Source organism: Poecilia mexicana, unplaced genomic scaffold (genome assembly GCF_051168715.1).
Source record: "Poecilia mexicana isolate PSO_F unplaced genomic scaffold, ASM5116871v1 scaffold_8, whole genome shotgun sequence".
Taxonomy (NCBI): Eukaryota; Metazoa; Chordata; class Actinopteri; order Cyprinodontiformes; family Poeciliidae; genus Poecilia; species Poecilia mexicana.
Genome location: NW_028263377.1, coordinates 14,676,153 through 14,696,204, shown reverse-complemented (window position 1 = coordinate 14,696,204; position 20,052 = coordinate 14,676,153). Strand labels below are relative to the sequence as shown.

Here is a 20,052-nt window from a genome sequence, read left to right as displayed (position 1 = left end):
CCTGAAAAGGTTAGACTGAAGCATTCAAAACCTTGTCAGCATCAGGTGAAAAAATGTTCCCAGAATCGGAATTTATTTTAAAAAGTAAGATGATCTTAATTTATCTGAACTGAGCATTGTATCCCAGCTGCTACTATAGCAATAGGGGCCACCTTTTTAAGTTTTCTTTCAGATTATAATTTTTATTCAGTCTTTTTCACCTTTTCTTTACCGGCTGTGCTTCAGCTCAGTCCATCAGTTCTGACCTGCTAATGTTTGGTCCCATATTGGACCCCACAGCATGATGCTGCCTCCACAAATTTTATACATATATATACTGTTGGTCTGTCATTTCTCTTAATGTTCTTGAACACTTTATCATGTAAAAATAAACTGGACTGCACTTGTAATAGGCAGAAATGATTTTTTTTTTTTTAAATCACTCTTATTCAGTGTGAATTTATGCCGTTTGGCCACTTTAGGACTTCCATATTTGGTCATGACTAGACACCATTTCCGAAATGTTCTAAACTTTCACAACCTTTTTATTTATTTATTTATTTATTTATTTATTTATTTATTTATTTATTTATTTATTTATTTATTTATTTGTATTTTCTTCATACTTTCAAAGAGCATCTTACGAACTTTGTTGTTTAAGTATCTCAACGTGTGACTGAAATTTGATCGGAAGTTTTATTTGAGACTGATGATATGTCTTGGCGCATTTGATCCATTAAAATGAGAATTTATGCAACCTCCCTAAAGTAAACAGAATGAGGAAAAAAAAAAAAGAAAACAACCTTCAGGTTTTGTTCTGCAGGAAGTGGACTGATAAAATTACGTGTATCAAATGCGTCAAGCGAGGCACATTGATGTGGCAAATTAAAACGGTCACGCACGATTTAACTCTCACAAGCCATGTTCCAGAGGCATTTTCGGAGCGAAGTGTGAAACTGGTTGGATGGGAGCGCTTGTGACTCGTACGTGTCCACGGCTTTGAACCATGTGTGCGTCAGCCCGCCATGCATCAGTGGCTTTATAGGAAACTGAAACATCTCTGAGCCGGCCAACGTATTTATAGACCAAGTGTGATGTTTCACATTCCCCTTTTATCATCATACCAAGCTGCAGCGGCGGCGGTGGTGGCGGCTGCAGCCGCCACCACCGGCGGCTGCAGGCCTGTGATGGCCTCAAGATTGCAGAAATGCATTTGGTTATTATGTGGAAAATGAAATTGAAGCGTCTCTTGAATAATGCCTCTGTTGCATTGCTCGACGATTTAATTTAAGCTTTAACGTATGCGTCATGGAGATGCTTTGTCATCAAGGTGCATGTCGGAATATGTCAAACCGACAGCGTGATAAATGACAAGCGCTGCGCATTCTCAACATGACGCCAAGCGTCGCCCTGAAAAATCATGCAAAGCTGCAGGGTCACGCGGCTTCGAGTTTCTGCCGTGCGGTTTTGTGTCTGAGGCACCTTTCAGCACAAAATGTCGCTCGGAGAGTAAGTGGGACAGCGAGCAGTGAGCAGCGTGTTGCCCAGAAACCAGAGAGCCAATAATGTTCTCACAGAGCCTGCTCTGTGCATTCATGTGCGCCCGTCGCCATTGCGGCTGCTGCTCTCGTCCAAATATGGAGAACCGCGGCAGCGGCAGAAGCGGCGTGCCGTGTGGGCGCCGCGCACCACCACCAGCCTCCGCAGCAAAACCGTGTAGGCTTCAGTCATTCCGGCACCGACAGGAAATGTCGGTCTGCGCGCTGAGAGTATCAAAATGGTGGTTCATATTTCGTCGGAGGCTGCCTCGGCGCATCTTTTGTCCACCCATGCCTCGCCGCACCGCGCCGCGTCTTTGTTTGCGCCGCAGCCGGGGAGAGTTTCATCAGACGCGATAAAGCACCGAACGTGTCAATTTCGCATTAACGATCTGGGGATAAAACCAGAGACATGCAGCCGCCTGCAGCTTTAAACGGTGGAGACCGACTGTCTTATGGCTCAGACAGGGTCCCAATTTAACTGTTTGATTCTGAATCTATTTTAGAAAGCCAGGAGCTGATTGAAAACCTCCTATTAAGGCCACCTCAGGGTAATCTGCGGCAAGGCACACCTTCATTCGACAATACCAAGAGCAAAGAACAAGATCAACTTCGCACAGATCGAATTTTTTTTATCCCTTAATTTCTTTAACTACCCAAATATTTGTGTTAAATATAAGTTCTCCTAACATGATGTCACCCCGTCAGTTATTTTCCCTCTGAGTTTATCTTTTCCAAAAGCTCCAAAAGGGCTTAAAAAAAAAAGAAAAAAAAAAAGACAAATGTCATCCCTTGACCAAAATGAGACAGTCGCAACTATCAACTGAAAACTTATAGTCACTAATTATGTAACTGAGCGACAGAACATTTATTTATTCACTTAATCGACTCATACAGGCCTGCCTGTACGGGCTGCCCAGCCTATATTTTCATCTCATTACAAACAAAAAACCTGAAAGAGTTTGCCACAGACATTAAAGTACATTCCCATTACCAGCCAAATGCTGCCTTGACTTTGGATCGTCCTTATCAGAATTAATAAAATGTCAGCTTTTCCTTTAGCCCACCAGAAACAGTGTTCATAGCAGCATTTAAGATGTTTCAGACCCGTGAATTTAGCTTAATTTAATTTTTACTCGTAATTAAAAATGGCTGGTCGATGTAATGATTTTGGGAAGAAAAGAGTTCTGCGCAACTTTTCAAGATTTGGCACGAGTCTTGGAATTAGAGGACTTTCTTCTTCCCACAGGCAGAAATTGTCGTTTCCAGTCGCTCAGTTTAACTGCAAATCTGGAATGCGGAAAACTGGGACACAGAAAGAAGCTTAATTAAACTTAAAAAGAAAAGCAGTCTGTAATGAACCTGGATAAATTAGTAAGAAATTAAGCAAAAAAAAAAAAAAAAAAAAAAAAGAAAAAGAAAAAAAAGACAGAATCAGCTTTCTGTGAAGAAGTCAAGAAGAAACAAATACATAAAAATCGTGGTATCCTATAACAGTTCCTACATTTAAATGATCCATGGTTTACAATAATAATAATAATAATAATAATAATAATAATAATAATAATTTTCATGAATAAATGTAATTAATTAAAAATAATTATTTTAATATCTACATCTGTTATGACAATGTTTTGAGAGAAGAAGGAAAGCAAAGGAACAGTTAAGTTAAAATAAATAAATAAATAACAAAGAAAAATATCATTATTGTTAAAAATCAAAGAAAAAATTACCCTACGCATTTTTGCATTATTTTCCCAACCACTATATAAAAGATTGCATATGTGGAGCTTTACAGAAAGCCAAAGACGATTGCAAGGGTTAAACATGAAATGTATCAGACTTAAAAAAATAAAATAAAATAAAAAATAAAAAAAAAACCTTAATGAGCTCAGTGTCGCTCGCTAAGACTAAAACTGTAGTACCCAGTAATCATCCTTTCTTTTATACTCTATTATTTCTTTTATTTATTTATTTGTTTTACTTTGTTTGGTTTCCCAAAATTTAAAATTTTATGCAACTTCGAGATTTTTCTCCCGTCATTCAGTTTCACACGATCAACTTTAGACCTAGAGATAAGAAACAGTTTCAGTTTTTTTTTCTGCTGAATTACTAAACGATTTTTTTCTCCTCATGAAATAAGGTTAATGTAGTTTAACTTCTGCCAATTCTCCCACACAGTTGTCTCATTAGATTATGATTAAACTGAAAAATATTAAAATATATAAATCAGTTGACATTTTACATTTTTTATATTACATTGAGTAGCCTTAAACCAAAATGAAATAATAAATAAATAAATACAGCAATTGTTGGAATATGACTTGAAAATTTCTAACGCGGAAAAAATCAATAACAAATTACAACAACCTGTCATCAGAACTCCTTTTGAATCTCATGTCTTTTTAAACAGTTTCGTGATTTTTTTTTTTTTTAAAGAGACACGGCGCAAAATCCCAATTAATCCCTAAAGCGCACACATCAATTTATGCATAGAAGCTCTATGGCCTTGTTATATTTTGCACTAGAAACTGTCAGAAGTGTTAATGAATCACATCTGTCTCACAATTTATAAAATAATATGTCTTAACTAATCATTTGAGAAGCCATGAGGACAGTCAGCCTTGATTTAGTTTTTTTTTTTTTTTTTTCCCCTCGGGACCGTTTGTTGCATTTGGATATATTATTTATGATTGTGCTGTTTATTTGTTTTCGTATTTTCTTTTATTTTATTTCCATGTATGTTTTTCAGATTTTTAATTGTGGAATTTTTGTGTGTGTGTGTGTTTGTGTCTTTAATTAAACACATTCTCACTTCTCTTCTCCATAGTTTCCACAACAGAAGATGATGAAATGATTTGCACTCCTCTGTGGGTCTGCCCCCCTACCCACTCCCCTTCAGAGCCCCCCCGCCCCCCTCCGGTCAGCGGACCCCTCTCCGGGACTCTCCTCGGCTTGGCTCCCCGCACTGTGCCAGACATTCCTGTACAGCAGCCAGAGCGCCAGGGCTCCTCCCCTCCGCTCAGAGACCCGGAGCACGTAGCAACAACTGAGCGAATGTGCTCCACCAGCGATCCGTCCTACCCCGACCGCGGTGCCTGGCAACAAGAAAAAGACGTGATGACGTCCACTCCAGATTGCGTATTATGGGATGTGCGGAATTAAACAGCCCCGGAGAGGACGAAAAGGGGGAAGCCAGAAATAATAAAAGCGGCAGAAATCGACGTGGTTGCATGGTGAATCATGGAGCTGTCGGCTGTCGGCGAGAGCGTCTTTGCAGCCGAGTCCATCATCAAACGGCGGATCAGACGGGTATTCGCCGCTTTTCTCTCCCCCACCCACACCGCTCCGACAGCATCTGTTACGCAAAAACATGTGTCCGTGAGGGCTCGACGGGCCAGTTCACCGATAACCTGAATGTCGTTTTGGATCTGATTCTCTCTCTTTTTCTTTTTTTTTTTTTTTTGCAGGGTCGCTGGGAATATCTGGTGAAATGGAAGGGCTGGTCTCAGAAGTGAGTACAGAAAAACAGCAGAGGCAGCGAAGGACAGCGCTCCATCCTGGTCGATCTTACAACTGCAGCGCCTGGCATGCTATTTTTTTTTTTTTTTTTTTGCACGCATTTTCTGCGTTTTCTGCGTTCTGTGCTCTCGGTGACGCAGTGTGCGCCAGTCAGGTGTTGGTAAAAACACCCGATTGTGTCGCTTTGTAACGTCCACGCGCTTCGGCTGAGGCAAGAAGTCAGCATGCGTCATGGTCCGCTATGATCGCAGCTTCACGCAGCTTTCACATGTAGAAAAAAAAGAAAGAACAACAACACACATGCACACACGGCGTGACAGAACGATTGACACGAGGTCTGAGTCAAATAAATAAGGCACTTCTGGTTTCTGTGGTACAGGTATAGCACCTGGGAGCCGGAGGAAAACATCCTGGACGAGCGGTTGTTCGCCGCCTTCGAGGAGAGGTGAGATGGTTGACAGCGCACCAGTAGGCCTCTCTGCAGAGAGGAGATGGCACCGTGCAGTCTGCACCGCAAAAACTTGCACTCATAATAAAATCACCCGGTCTAGATTATAATCTTCAGTTGACATTTCGAATCGTCTCAGGCAAGAACGTCTTGTTGAAAGTTTGGGATTTTCTTGTCGAAACCCCACAAGCATTACTTTTAAACTCGGGTATGGCTGCAGTTTTGTCTTTTTTTTTTTTTTTTTTTTTTTTTTTTTTTGCAAATGTTTTCAACTTTTCGGATAATTGCAGAATTGATGAGAAACGCGCGTATGCAGTTAAGTTTGATTTCTGATTTGTGCTCATCACGCAGGGAGCGCGAAAGGGAGCTGTTCGGGCCCAAAAAGAGGGGACCCAAACCCGAGACTTTTCTCCTGAAGGTGGGGGAAATCTTTTCATAAACGTTTGTCAAACTTTTTTTTTTTATGAATCATCTCAAGCATTCTCTGAGTTATATTAAAGTATCATGTCAATAGTGAAACCGATGCTGTCAGGGAGAGAAAATGACAAGCTGTGGAAGAGAGGAGAGGACTGACCTTTTTTCTTTTTTCTTTTTTTTTTTATTTATTTAAGAATTTAGAAGTAGACATGCGCATCAGTTTTAGTCAAAAATGTATGCAATCCCAAGTTTTATAGGACATGAACCACACAATTATCTCCTTGGTAAAATGTCCCCTACAGTTTTATTATTATTGTTGATATTAATATTATTTGTATTATTATTTGAATAATTGACAAAGGTGGAAGATTAAAGTTGCAGAAAGGTTAAGAGTTGCTATTCTCTACTTTTAGGGAGGGCTGAAATCCCAATTCAATATTTAATAAATGTATTTATACTAGTAACATTTAGTAACAAGGCCTTAATTAGGGGGTTGAGAACCACCCTTGCCCCTAATTCTCACCTTGTCTGCACTTCGCTTTCTCTGTTGAAACCTAAACATCTTCCAGTTGACCTCTAATTGAATTTTATGAAATCCGCACATTCTTTCTTCTTTCTTCATTTTAGATGTTTATTTTGAATATGTTGCGATAATAACATATTTGTCATTTTTTCCTATAATTTATAATAAACAGGCGAAGAGCAGCAAAGCAAATGTGTAACTATGCACTGCAAACCCTGGCTGTCAATATGGAAATATGTTTCTGCCCAAATTTAGCCTGTAGCAAAGATGTTAAAAATCTGGCTGGGTTAGACATTTTGAACAACTATAACCACCAAAAGTGGAAATGTTGTATCATGTAGATTCATTACACACAGAGTGACATATTCCAGGCTTTCATTTCTGCTTCTTTTAATAATAATGACTTGCAGTTCATGAAAACATGTAATACAGTTTCTAAGAAAATGAACAAAAATATTACATAAAACCAATATAATTTCTTTTTAGACAAGTCTTAACTTACTGAAAAGGACGTGAGCTGCATTGCTCTGTCTAGGTGTAATGGAAGCCCAGATTACCTTAATCGTAGCCCTCAGGTCATCTGCATTGTTTGGCCTCGACAATACTTCATAGTTTCTGAGATCAGGATGAACCAGTTTGCTAGCCAATAAATCACATGAATATCACGGTCAGACAGCATGTGGGCGAGTCCCAAATCCTGCTGGAGAAAGAAATCGGCTTCTCTGGTTTGTCAGCAGAATGAATTGTTCTGAGAGGATCCTCTGAGTCCCTGTCCAGTTTCCCTCCCTCTTGTGATGCTTCTGACATTCTCTCTGGTTCAGGAGAGCTTTAACACGAGGAATATAACAGTTGTAGCATGGATAAATCTGCTGAAGTGCCTCTCGAAGCTCTGCCCACCACAGTCCACCTCTTGTGTTTTTCTCTTTCAAACTGGAGAGGGTTATTTGCTTCACAATCCTCTCTCAAGGGTGTGCTCAGCATTTTTCCTTCCGCTCAACTTTCCTTTAAGATGCTTGCTGAAAACAACTTTTTTAGCTATTTAATTTTTTTCTTTACGTTGACTGGACAACTGTCAGCTCAGCAGTTTGTTGTCCATAGCAACATATTCTATTACATACCATAGTAGGGCTTCTGTAATATTCTGATTGTTTATAAGAATTTATAAGAAAAAACCGATATAACTCTGTGTTTAAAGTATGGGCTTCACTTATTAAATTGGATCGCTGAAACAAACTAGACGGTAATCTAATTTGTTTCTGCGAAACTTTCCTTTCTGACTCTTTCTTTGTGACCCTCACTGTCTTCAGGCCAAAGCCAAAGCTAAGGAGAAGACGTATGAGTTCAGAAGAGAGGCTCCCAGTGGAATCCAGGTGTCCTATCCCATCCCGGAGCCCGTCGTCACTCCGAGGGCCCGTGAGGGTTTACGGGCAGTGGTCCCCACCATCTTCCCGCCGAGCGCGGTCAACAGAGGGGAAAGCGTCCCGATTCGACCCCCGGAGCCGGAGAGGAGGCCCAGGCCCGCTCCGCTGGAAGCTCTCCTGGACCAGGAGTCCACGCGGTCCCCCAAAAAGCGAGGTCGCAAGCCGAAGCTACACCCGCATTATGATCCGCACGACGCCAGCGGCTCCTCGGAGCCAGCCCCGAAGCGGAGCAGGTCACTGGAGGAGCAGTCCGTCATGTCCCGACGCCTGCATCATCACGGAGAGACTTCGGATCACGGCCTCCTGCAGCTGACCAAGAGGTTTCAGGAGGAGACCACGATCACGCCGAAATCCAGCGGCGAGCAGAAACACGCAGGGCTGTCGTACGCGTGCGCCTTCAGCCCAGGCGTGCGTAAAAGGGATCCGGAGGGACACAGGACTTACAGTTTGAGCAGGCTGCATTTTCCTCAGCACGGGAAGCTGCAGCGTAACGCAGAGGAGCAGAGGCACCAAGCCGCTGTGCTGTCCTCACAGGCCGACCCGACCGCGCCGTCAGCCCCGACCTGGACCCCCTGTTTTACCAACTGGGACACTGTGACGGTGACGGACGTCACCATGAACCTGTTGACTGTGACCATCAGAGAGAGCAGCACCGCTAAAGGCTTTTTCAGAGATAAAAGATGAGTATTTTTCATGTCGTAGTTCACCGTGGAATATTAACGCGCAACTAACCAACAAACAGGCCTACTGTAGGACTATATCTTTTCTATGTAACTTTCAAACGTGTACATACAGATATTTAATACGCTGCTGAGGAAAATAAAAAGAAACATGTATTGTACGACGAAGACGTGTTGTTCGTTTTGACCATTTTTTTTGACAGTATATAGTAGTTTTAACAAGTAAATTTGAACTAGAACTAACGCACATAGACCGGTCATGCTTGAAGCAGTGATTCAATAAACAGAAATATATATATATATAAAAAGTTAAGGCTCGACGTTGTTTTTAAATCTGTTCTTTAAAGAAAAATAAAAACCATATCACGAATTATAGAGACTGTTTTGGACTAAAATAGCAAAGTGATCTTTCAGAGAGATTTTCTGGAGTCAAGGTCTCGACAGATCTACGCATCACTTTCAAGAACCATGGTAAGCTGATATGTCTTTTTTTTTTATTCAAATCATTTTTAGGTCTAAAATAATCCACTAATTTTACCCTCGGTAATTTAACATTTTAGGCAGGTCCATGTAGAGGTCCGACTTAAGTCTTACAGAGAATCTGTGGAGGAAAGATTGGGGTGATGGCAAAGAAGCCTTCCAAACTCAAAGTCCTGGAGCTCTACACCAAAGATAAATCCTCCAACTATCAATGGAGACAAGCAAACAGCTGGCCGACAGTTATAAGGTTTTTGTTTCAATTCCTGAGCAGGGTATAAACAGTTTCAAACATGACATTTTTTCAATATATTTGATCATTTCTAAAGTTGTCTCATTGTCTCATCATGAATATTTAAATCTACAGACGATAGATTAGATAGATAGATAGATAGATAGATAGATAGATAGATAGATAGATAGATAGATAGATAGGAATGTGACAGCAACATAAGAAATTACAGATGAAATAAACTTTTTAGCAACCTTATGAGATTTTTTCCTAGTGTTCTTTTATCAACACTTAAGATTTTACTACCAACCCTGAGCCCTAAGGCATAAATAACGCTTTCGTCTTTCATTTAGAAAATCCTTTCCGACAGTCAGACTTTCTTGTGGAACTTTATGTTCTTTTATTAAGAGTTGCAGCGTTTCAAAAAAAAAAAATGGGGTAAATTTACTGGCGCAGAGGTGCGGAATCTGCGCATGCACATCGCGACGCATATAGGGTCGGCAGAATAAAATAATTTAATTTAGTTTAATTGAATTACAGAGTCGCTGCTGAATACATTTTAAGCTTTAAAACAGATTATTGCACCGAAAGCAATTCTCAGGACTCCAAAGGTCAGACGTGGCTGTAAAGACAACAGCAGTTTTACGACATCTTCAAATGAAACAGACTGAATTATGATAATATGTGATAGTTTGAAAACCCAGTGAACCATCGCGTATTGTTCGCCTGAGGAAGCCCTGACCTCGCGACTTGGATAAACGAGATTTATTATTTTTTTTCAGCGTTCTTCTTCTTCTTCTTTTAATGCATCAAATTATCTTTGAAGGGAAGCTTCGGGTTGACGTTCTGCAGAGATCGGAGGGATTTTCCATTAATGTCATGCATCACCTTGATCCATTAGGCCTGTTGTTGCAGCCAGGCGTCTCTGTGACTCTGGGCACAAAGCCGCCATTCATTTGACTTTGCTTTCTCTCTGCACAATCCTGGGTAATCACTCTAACCAGTTTATTTTTCTGTAGCGTTCTACCTGTTCTTTATAACTTCACTTAAATGTGACAACACTAAATAATAAAAAATTAAAAAAAATTAATAAAACTTTAACTCTCAATAAACCTAACAGTTGATCCGATGAACCGGCGAATATGATCAGATTCCTGCGTGTTGTCATTACTATGACACGCAGAGTTCAGCGCAGAAACATGACATGAACCCTGAAACCTTCATCAGGTTTTTTTTTTCTCCTCCCTAAAGCCTCTAAGCCTCATAACAGTCTTCACGACCTGTTACGCGCCACTGGGTTTAACCTCCACAAGATGTCGCCATGCACCACTAAGAACTTGAAAGATGGCCAAGCTTTTTGTGTGTACGTGTGTGCAGAAAAAATAAAGGCAGCGGGTTAAAACGAAGTGGAGCTGCTGGTCCTAGCTGGATTAATCATTGATGAAAGCTGGTAACTAATTCCACACGGCTCTGCAGGTACAAAATTGCAGCCCGATGAGTTACAGCCCTCCTCCTCTTCCTCCTCCTCCTCTTCCTCCAATTCGTCCTTCTCTTTAGGCCACCTTTCCAGATGTGAGTAAATGCCAGGTGAGTCTCTTTGTCACTAGGTGGAAAATAAACGCAACCACGCACCACTCCATGCTGCCTATGTGTGCTCTCATAATTGACGTTGTTTAATTAATGGGTTTTATTTTTGTTATCATGCGGCTGCAATGAAACTGCCCATAAATAAATAAATTTTATGGTGAGAACAATTTGAGTTTTTGGCTTCTCTCCTGTTGGAGCCTGTCTGCCCTTATAGTCGCACTTAACTCTGAAAACTCCTTTTTATAAGCAACCTTAAACAGTTTCGGGAGTTTAAAGAACCTGAATGGACACTTCGGGACTAGTCTAAAAGTAAGATAATGGACCTCTTCGGCTGAGTGAATGCTGCTGCAGAAAAGCGCACTGCTCTCAACAGATGGCTGAAGCCTTTTCAAACTGACCGGGTCTTAAGAGAGGCAAAGACAAAAGGCTGCAGAGGCCAGCAGCCCCCACAACAACTGGATTGGGACTAATTGGATCCTAAGAGAGAGAGAGAGAGAGAGAGAGAGAGAGAGAGAGAGAGAGAGAGAGAGAACAGCACTCTGCTTGTCCTCTCAGTTCGCTCTTCAGGTTTCTCTCGCCGACTTTCAAGCCATGCACCACTGTCGGCCTCTCGGGGTGGATTTCTCTGGAGATGTTGCCAGCTGTGATCGTTCTCGCCTGTCTGCCTGTCCTGGCTCTTCATTGTGCAGCTGATCTGTGCAACTGGACTGGAAGGTGAGCAGCTTCTCAGATTAAAAAATAACAGAGTAGAAGTAAATTCATTGAACAGAAAAAATCTCTCTCTCTATCTATCTATCTATCTATCTATCTATCTATCTATCTATCTATCTATCTATCTATATATATATATATATATATATATATATATATATATATATATATATATATATATATATATATATATATATATCGTTGTTGGGAATAAGTTATTTATGTTTTACTGCAACTATTAGCTGTTATATTTTGTCAGTGGGTAGTTTTTGAAACCTTTTCACGCAATAACCTTTGTAAAAAATAAAATAAAAAAGCTGCTCAAACCCATTCATTTGTATGCAGCGGTTTTCCAGCTGGCGTTGACCGCAGGATCGTTCTCCAGGTGCGGCTTCGCTGCACGGAAGGTCTCGTGAGCTGGGTCTACCCGGGTCAGGCTCTCAGAGTGGCGCTCGAGCCCAATTTGTCTTCCATCCGGTACAACACGGTCTGCATCCAACCGTCTCCATCCCTCAGCGGAGCCAGCGTTTTCATTGAGCGGGCCGGAGAGCTGGAGCTGCTGGAGACGGAGGACGGCGGGCGCACCGGGCGGCAGGTGTTTTGTTTTCGGGCGGATGGGCCGCACAGTCCGGTCATCTACCTACAGGCAGGTACCGGCCCGCAGAGTCCAGGAACGTGGGTCAGACGCACAGTGGGCTTCAGATATGAGTTGCTGCGCAACAGGAGCGTCTACGGTGGCTTGGAGCGTGAGTGTCGACACTTTTCTTTGAGTTAAACGGATTTAATTCGGTGTTGCTATTTGAACACGACTTTACGAGTAGCTTATTGGTCAATAAAAAAAATTGTAAAGAAAGAAACAAAAAAGAAAAAGAAAGAAGGAAGGTGTTTTGTCAGTAACACAATTATCACACCTTTCATTTTTGTAAGGACGGTTTCTAACGTAAATTAAACGTAACCGATGGATGAGCTTAGTGTAATAATGTTACTTCTCGTTGTAAGAAGTTGAACAGGCGATCAGGTTAGGACAGATAAATCTAAATAAAATACATTTTTAACCCATGTTGAGAAAGGAAGTTTTATGTTCGCTTAGTATTAGTATTAACCCTTTTTGCAAAACAAATAAATAAATACATACAATTAAAACAAATAAATGGACAAGTGGGTTATGTGGAGATTTTAAAATATCCCAGTCTTGTTATAAACATAAATAAATGGTAATTTTCCCCCTAATAATAATAGTCTTCAAAGTACACTTTTAATTCAAAAAAATAGATTTACAACTAGTTTTTTAAGTTCATTAAAAAAACTCAATCAAATTGAAATGTGGAGCCACACAAGCAAAATAAAACAAAGAGAAAAAAGCATTTAAACTCTGATTCTAAGTCATTTTAAGTCCCTAAAGTAAAGTAAATGACAAGTTAGTTTGCATGTCAAATACTAAAAGTGAGACTTTAAATAAGTTTTGAAGGTGGGAAATGGGACCCAAAAGGACCAAACATCTGCTGACCTGAGCCCAGTGACTTCTCAAATCTAATATCTATATTTGATATAAAGTTTAAAAGAAACACATGAAAGGGACATTTTAACCAAAAAATACATAGTTGCTGAAAACAGTTTCAACCAGGAAGTTATTGCAAATAGACCACAATATACTTTGCTTATTTGTTCTCCATCAGAAGCTGCATCACTTTAGATACTTTTTTTATTTGACAGCATAAAGCCAAGAATTCTGGCATAAATATTTGGGCGTCTCCCTGCACTAAGGTGTAAAAGAACTAAACGTGCATAATCAAAAGTTATAAAGTTTTAAAAGTCCAGGAGGAAAATCTGGATATCTTTTCTTCCTATATAGGTTCCTTCCAGCTCGTTCTTGGGAGATGTTCCAAGGCAAGAATGAACATTTAATTTATTTAATATCTGGTCAACCTTGGTGTCTCTTCTACCAGAGGTATGTGTTTGGGAAACCTCCAACTGAAGATGCCCAAGCAGTCAATCAGATGTTTATCAGAGTCTTTTCTATGCAGAGGATAATCTTTCACTTCAAGCTCCATGCAGTGAAGTAATTTCAGCTGTTGGATCCATGTCTCAGGACGATGGTCAGGCAGAAAGTAGACCAACAAGACCTTTGGTGTTTCATCTTCACCAAAAAGACAAGCTGCAGAATCCAAAACAAAGAGAGAAGCGGGCTCAAAAGCGATCAAAAACACATGATTATATATTAAAACCAGGCACAAAAATAGTGCTAATTTAACAGAGCCGAGTCGTGCTGAGAGGAACGTGCAGCTGCTGGTCATTCTGGTGTTTTGTCTGGTTGTCTGGTTTCCATCAGGACACAAAGCAGAGAGGATGCAGCAGACCACAGGGTGGCCGGAGGGCACCAGGCCAGCAGGCCTTCATTCAGCACAAAAATACTTTGCAGATTCCACAAATGCCTCATCATTGTGCCTGTCTGTTTATTAGCATTTATCCAAGTGTGCGGGCCATTCCAGGCATGCTGATGTCACCCCGGGCCCTTTATAGACAGCTGCCTGTTTATCTTTTCTGTATTAGCAGGTCAGCAGAGAGTTTGACTCCTGCAGTCCTCTGCTTCGGCTCGAGGTCATTCAATTAGGTCTGTACAAAAGAAGTCAAACATGGGGTCAGTGCTAGCGTAGGGTTTATATGTGGAGGTGATGCTGTAGGCGGAGCTCAAACGCAGGAGCAAATGGCATTCCACTAACTAAACCATGGAGCTTGGAGATGAATGGAGATGGTGTGCAGGTCAGGGAATAGCTGACAGGCTACTCTCAATCAATATCAGGCATAATGGGTAAAGGCATTTCAGAGGGAAGGAGCGATGCATTGATTGAAAGTGGAAAAATGAGTCAGAAAACAGCTTCTACTGACACGTTGTGCCCATTCTGTCCACCCACAGCTTCATGCCGACCCTGCAACGATACAGAATTGCTCCTGGCTGTTTGCAGCAGTGACTTTGGTGAGTACATGCAGGATTTGACACAAAGTGACCCACGTCTGTTTGGGGAGCCACTCACAAATCAAAGCGTTTCACTTTGTTCACAATGAAGCTGAAGAAATGAGTATATTTCATTACTATAGCCAGGCAGACAATAAATGAATGATTTTGGGGAGTTTAATTCAGAGTTGCAATATTTAACTTAAAACAGAATGCCGCAGATTTCCCCAGAATGCTGAGCCAGGCATAGTTAAAAATACAGATAAAGTTGCAACACTTTTTCTTTTGTTGCAACCCACCACAGAAATAAACTGTAGCGGCTCAGCAAAGTTTTGGGAACTGAAAACACCAACTGCTGAAGTTTTACAAGCGGTTCCCCTTTATTGACATACTGTATTTTAACGGTAGAAGATGACAAACTATTTTTTTTTACTTCTATTTGCCACAGCAACCCCCCACACTGACAGTCACACTCCATGAGTTTGTAAAAATAATACTGAAAACAAAAATCTTGTATTGCAACAGCATAATCTCATAATCTTATATCAGATTTGAGTATATTCATTAAGTAGGGAAAATAAATCCTAAACTACAGAATTACTGTCACAATCATGCATATAGATCCCAGAATCCTTTGCTGGTGAGTTTGACAAACTCCTCCTCTTATTCATGAGCAACGTTATGTTTCTACCAGTCACATTGGGCCACACCTCCTAGTGGCCAAAGGAAGGATGGAAAACAGAAGGAGGGCAAGAAGCTGAATATTTGTTCAGGATGGTAAAGCACAGAGCTGTTAGCGTTGTGTTTGGAGGAAACGTATCTATTATCCAATTTGAGCATCATTCTTAAAACACATTCAGTTTTTCAGCATGCATATTAGTAAAAACAGGCACTTTTTTGGACAAAACTCCAACCACTCAATGTCAGCAAAGTGATTCCTTGGTATGTGTAGAATGTGCCACAACAGGCATTAGTGGTATATCTAATGCCTGTTAGATATACCACTAACAGACAGTAGTTATATGCCTGTTAGTGGTATAACAGGCATATAACTGTTATACCACTATAACAGTGGTATAACAGTTATACCACTCATCCACCACTCTTGGATGAGTGGTGTTTTGAGGTGCATTTGCTATGAATGTCTACAACTGTCCTGCTAGAAAAGGGGATCTTATACAAACAACAGTGGTGCCTGTGATGTTTTTTTTTTTTTAATATTTTTTGAAGGATGTATTTTTAATTTTTTTTGCAGTGGTTCGGGGCTACATCAAGAATGTCTTCCATGACTCTAAAAGGCAGTCATCACTAGTGGAGGTGTTGACAACAAAGGTTTACTGGCAGCGTAGTGGAATGTTTGAGCAACAAATGCGTCCACACATGTCCCCTCAAGCCTGGCATGGACACATCCGGACACTCCTGCAGTGCCATGTAAAGCCTGGTGACGGACAGTTCCTCTTCACAGGCTCAGAGCATTTTGGGGAAGCTTGGTTAGGGTGCGCCCCGCGCTACAAAGACTTCCTCTCTGTCTACCACAAGGCCAGGATGGGACGAAGGACTTCCTGCGACTTCCCTCTGGACTGAAGAGGTGTGTGGCTTTTGAAGCCAAATGGACTCTGTAATGGCGCTGCGGGAACCTTGTAAAGCTGTCATGTGCCAACAAGGTGGCATCAAGGTTCAGCAGCGGGGGCAAAACTGCTGAAGTACTGCTGAGAAACACATGTGGAGGAGAAGAACAGCAGGGCCTCCTGAAATGGGGCTCAGAAAGTGGCCGCCTTTGTCTGTCTCCAATCACCGCCTTTAGTCCTGGGAGACTTACGAGGGGTTGGGTTGCTGCTCTCTTTTTAAGCTCTCCTCGCATTAGCTGTTGTTCATTTTGTGGTCTCTGTGCGAACGGTGCTCTATGATCTGAGGTGGGAGGGCAGACGAAGGTGGGCTATTTGTCCTCACAGCTTGGCTTTGTGACTTTAGGCCCGTACACACATATGCCTGTAGAAGTTTATGTTGTATTGCCTCACATCTGTCTGTAGTTTTATTTGTTTCCAAACTGGCAATAGAATTAAAAGTTACTGATATTCGGACTTTTTGTTTTTATTTTTAATTTTCTTTTTCGTTTATACTGTTTTCCACATTTTGTCAAATAACAACTTTAGTGTGTTTTAGTTCATTTATTGTGACACAGACCAACATAAAGCAATGCACGATGATAAAACAGGAGGTTTAGACATGCATGTATATCCAGTCCGTTCGTCAACTTTGTGGAAATACTTTTTGCTGCAGTTCTTTTGCTCTTATGCTTCAATCAACCTTCCACCTCTGGTGACTGATATTTATTTTCCTATTATTCTTTCTAAAATCACTCAAGCTCTGTCAGACAGGATGGAGAGCATCTCTAAACAGTGTTTTTCAGGTTTATGTTGGATTTAAGTCGAAACTTTGACTAGACCATCATAACACATTAACATTTTTGATCTAAATAGCATCATCTTATTTCTCAGCATGTCAGCACCTCTTCCAGAGTCACCACAGGTCCAGGGTTTCTACTTGGGTTAATGCTCTACTTAACTGGTCTGTTGGTCTTGATAGGATTTCTTTTCATTTCAAAGTAATTTGTGAGATGTTGAAAGCTTGGGACATTGTTTTATAGCCTGACTCTGTTTTAAACATCTCCCCAAGCTTTATACCCAACATGACTGCTGTGTTATTTGGTCTTTATGATGCTTTTAGCTCACCATTGTACCCCAACAAACCTCTGTGTCCTTCACACAACAGAGTAGCATTCACAATGAAATTAAATTGCATACAGGTGAAGTTCATTTAGTAATTTGGTGATTTCTGCCTTGGATTTTAGTTTGGGGTACCAGAATGAAGGTGGCTGGGGTTTATTGCTGTAATGTGAGAAAATGTGTAAAATATATCAAAATATTAATACTTTTTAAAGTCTTGTATGTTTATACAGTGTGTTCTTTTTTTACATGTTAGATGAATATAGTTTAATTCTTTCCTGAGGAAAGAAATAATAATTAAAAAGGTACTTTAATGTGTTCAATTTGTAACTTTTTACTGCTATCTTTAATTAAACCACCTACAAACATTGAAATGTATATTTGTGATTATTCAATTATAAAGTAATAAAGCTGAAATTTCCATTGCAATCATTCATTCAGAATCCCCCAGATCAACAAATTAAACCCTATAGCTCCTCTTTCTTTGTGTAAATGTTGTTTTCTCCTCAGAATCTCCACCTTCTCTCCTCATCCGGTTTTTGAGGAGAAAGGGATTTCCTGCAGAACTGCTCAACACGTCCCCTTTCCTACATGATAACACTATTACGATAACAGTTTTGAAGAGTATTCCCAGATCACCACAAGTAAGAGTCCGAATCAGAATCAGAACTTTCCTTTTAGTTTTTCTTCTTGGCTCAAGAAGACAAAAAGACAGATGTGAGGCCCCTCAAATCCCAGGGATCCCCCCACCTGTCCCCACCCAGCCAAGAGAGAACAATTAATTGACTTTTAAAGCAACTGCTTTCTGAGCTCTTCCACACTTCTCTCCCAGGCTGGGCTGAGCTCACAAATTGGTGTGCTAAACGTTTTATGAGGACTAAATAGAAGCCAATGAAAAGTGTAAATGACTGAGCGGTGAATGACGAGCGCACAATGGGCCTGTGGTGACAAGGCCTCTAGCAGACATAACAACCGTTGTTGCAGCTGCGGTCAAAGAAAAAGGCCATCGGGGCTCCAAAGTCAAAGAAAGAAAGAGGATGGAATGGGGTTAAAGCCAGCAACAATATTTCTCCCTGTTGTTTTTGTTTGCATTTTTACTTTGTTGAATTGTGTTTTTAAAGGTGTCACTGGCTGTAGTGGCCTTTCTTTGAGAGTGGTCAGATAGGAAAGTGGGTGATGAGAAAGGGGAAAGATAAGCAGCAAAGGTCATCAAACCTGACTGCCATGTCAAGGAGTAAGGCCTCCATGCATGGGTGGAGCTTTAGCCCTGTGCCACCGCAGGACCTCAAATTATTTCTCTTTTCAGGTTCAATAAACATGCATCATGTGCTGCAAGAGAAACCATTAGTTTATGTTTTGTGTATTACCTGACGTATGTCTAACGTTCTTCTAAGTCCACTTTGGTTGGTGGATCAGCAACCAAGGCTAATATAGCTTATCATAGCTACATCATGTTTCCCCCTAAATAAACTCTGCAGAAACCCAGTATGATGTCGCCTCCCCCAGTTCTTTCCCAGGAGGCCACCATGTCAATTTTTCAAGCGAAATATAGTCTCTCTGCAGGCTTTTGAGACCACACAATTCCCATCTCTGGGAATTCCAGCTGGCTCTCATGGGGACCGAGCCTAGGAGGGCTCGGGCCCCGGAGCCGCGGCATGGTGCAGCGGCAGGAGTCCGCTATGACTTGGGGAGTAATTGGTTTATCCCACCGCCTGGCCTGCTTTCCCATGTGGGCCACTGCTGCGGGGAGGCCCAGGGGTACAATATGGAAACAGCATGACACCCTCCAGAGCCACGCCGGCATTCACCTCTGCAGCTATAGAGAGCCGGGAGAGAGTAGCAGGAGCACAAAGCTGCAGAAGACATGCCGCTTGGCTTTGAAAAGGTTGCTATTTGGTCTCTCTTTTTTTTTTAAGAAAAAAAAGTGGGAAACATTTGTGGTTGAAAGCGAGAAGTAATCAAATTTTGACTGAAATACTTTAAATAAATCTACAGCTGAAAGGAGTTTGTGTCGGAGAGATTTTTTTGGAGGTCAGTTTGTAATTTATCATTCTTTGAAATATATTTACATATATTGTCATCTTGGATTAATAGACAGAGCAAAGGCTGAGCAGATTTTCAGCAGCTCTGAAGAGAAACATTGTGTTCTTGAAAAATTGTGATAAATCTTAAAGTGTATGTTTCTGACTTAAAGTATTTACTTAAACTGAATTGGAGATGAAGGTAAGGTTGATAGAAATCAATACACCTTCAAGCAGGACAATGACCCTGAACATAGAATCTGAGCTTAAAGAAAACGCTTCAAATAAAATCATTTTGATTTAAAACTGGGTTGAGAATCTGTGGCGGGATTCTCTCAACTTGCCACAAGATGAAAAAATTTACGCTTTTCAAGAAAAACGTACATTTATTTTAAATTTACGTTCACAGAAACTCTCAATCCAGCTTTTCATAATGACTGATTAGGAATTTAACTACAACTTGACTTCCTTAGAATGGAGAGTAGTTGGCTAGAAGCTGTCATTACACGCAGTATCCACAAGGTGGCAGCAGTTCACTCTAAAAAAAAAACAAACAAAAAAAAAACAGCTGTTGATTTGAACACGTTGTGCAAATATCCAGAAAAATATGCATCCTCTTATTCAGAAAATAATAGCAAGAGAGACTTTTGGGCATCATAAGCATGAAAGAAGTAGCTACAGGTAAGATATGGAGCAAAAACCCAGATACTAACCCATTCATAGAAGTTGCTTAAGGTCACTATGATTTCTGCTCAGTTGTTCAAAACGATCACAAATAGAAGCTGCAAAATAAATCCGATGAGACACAAAATCATTA

General features: G+C 40.8%; 2 protein-coding genes across 3 annotated transcripts; both read left to right on the top strand.

The window, feature by feature from the left end:
- Nucleotides 1–4,470: 4,470 nt before the first annotated feature.
- Nucleotides 4,471–8,696, top strand: cbx8a (chromobox homolog 8a (Pc class homolog, Drosophila)). 2 transcript variants are annotated; one of them, XM_088008332.1, is made up of 5 exons: nucleotides 4,471–4,829; nucleotides 4,988–5,105; nucleotides 5,419–5,484; nucleotides 5,839–5,905; nucleotides 7,735–8,696. In XM_088008332.1, the coding sequence occupies exons 1-5, from the start codon at nucleotides 4,664–4,666 to the stop codon at nucleotides 8,530–8,532; spliced, it is 1,215 nt and encodes a 404-aa protein (XP_087864458.1). In that variant the 5' UTR covers nucleotides 4,471–4,663; the 3' UTR covers nucleotides 8,533–8,696. The 2 variants fall into 2 exon arrangements, with proteins under 2 accessions (XP_087864458.1, XP_014824246.2); XM_014968760.2 differs by having other exon boundaries at nucleotides 4,491–4,829; nucleotides 4,988–5,031.
- A 2,681-nt stretch (nucleotides 8,697–11,377) lies between these two features.
- Nucleotides 11,378–17,588, top strand: LOC106904413 (meteorin-like protein). The gene is made up of 4 exons (XM_014968752.2): nucleotides 11,378–11,538; nucleotides 11,881–12,281; nucleotides 14,450–14,509; nucleotides 15,744–17,588. Exons 1-4 carry the CDS (start codon nucleotides 11,456–11,458, stop codon nucleotides 16,070–16,072), a joined length of 873 nt encoding a protein of 290 aa, XP_014824238.1. The 5' UTR covers nucleotides 11,378–11,455; the 3' UTR covers nucleotides 16,073–17,588.
- The last annotated feature ends 2,464 nt before the right edge of the window (nucleotides 17,589–20,052 follow it).

Bases quoted from the DNA above. Each gene is read 5' to 3' on its own strand.
- cbx8a (XM_088008332.1), top strand. From the start codon at position 4,664: ATGGGATGTGCGGAATTAAACAGCCCCGGAGAGGACGAAAAGGGGGAA. The intron at 5,106-5,418 runs GCATGCTATTTT...TCTGTGGTACAG, and splicing joins TCTTACAACTGCAGCGCCTG to GTATAGCACCTGGGAGCCGG. The intron at 5,906-7,734 runs GTGGGGGAAATC...CACTGTCTTCAG, and splicing joins CCGAGACTTTTCTCCTGAAG to GCCAAAGCCAAAGCTAAGGA.
- LOC106904413 (XM_014968752.2), top strand. From the start codon at position 11,456: ATGTTGCCAGCTGTGATCGTTCTCGCCTGTCTGCCTGTCCTGGCTCTT. The intron at 12,282-14,449 runs GTGAGTGTCGAC...GTCCACCCACAG, and splicing joins CGTCTACGGTGGCTTGGAGC to CTTCATGCCGACCCTGCAAC. The intron at 14,510-15,743 runs GTGAGTACATGC...TTTTTTTTGCAG, and splicing joins TGTTTGCAGCAGTGACTTTG to TGGTTCGGGGCTACATCAAG.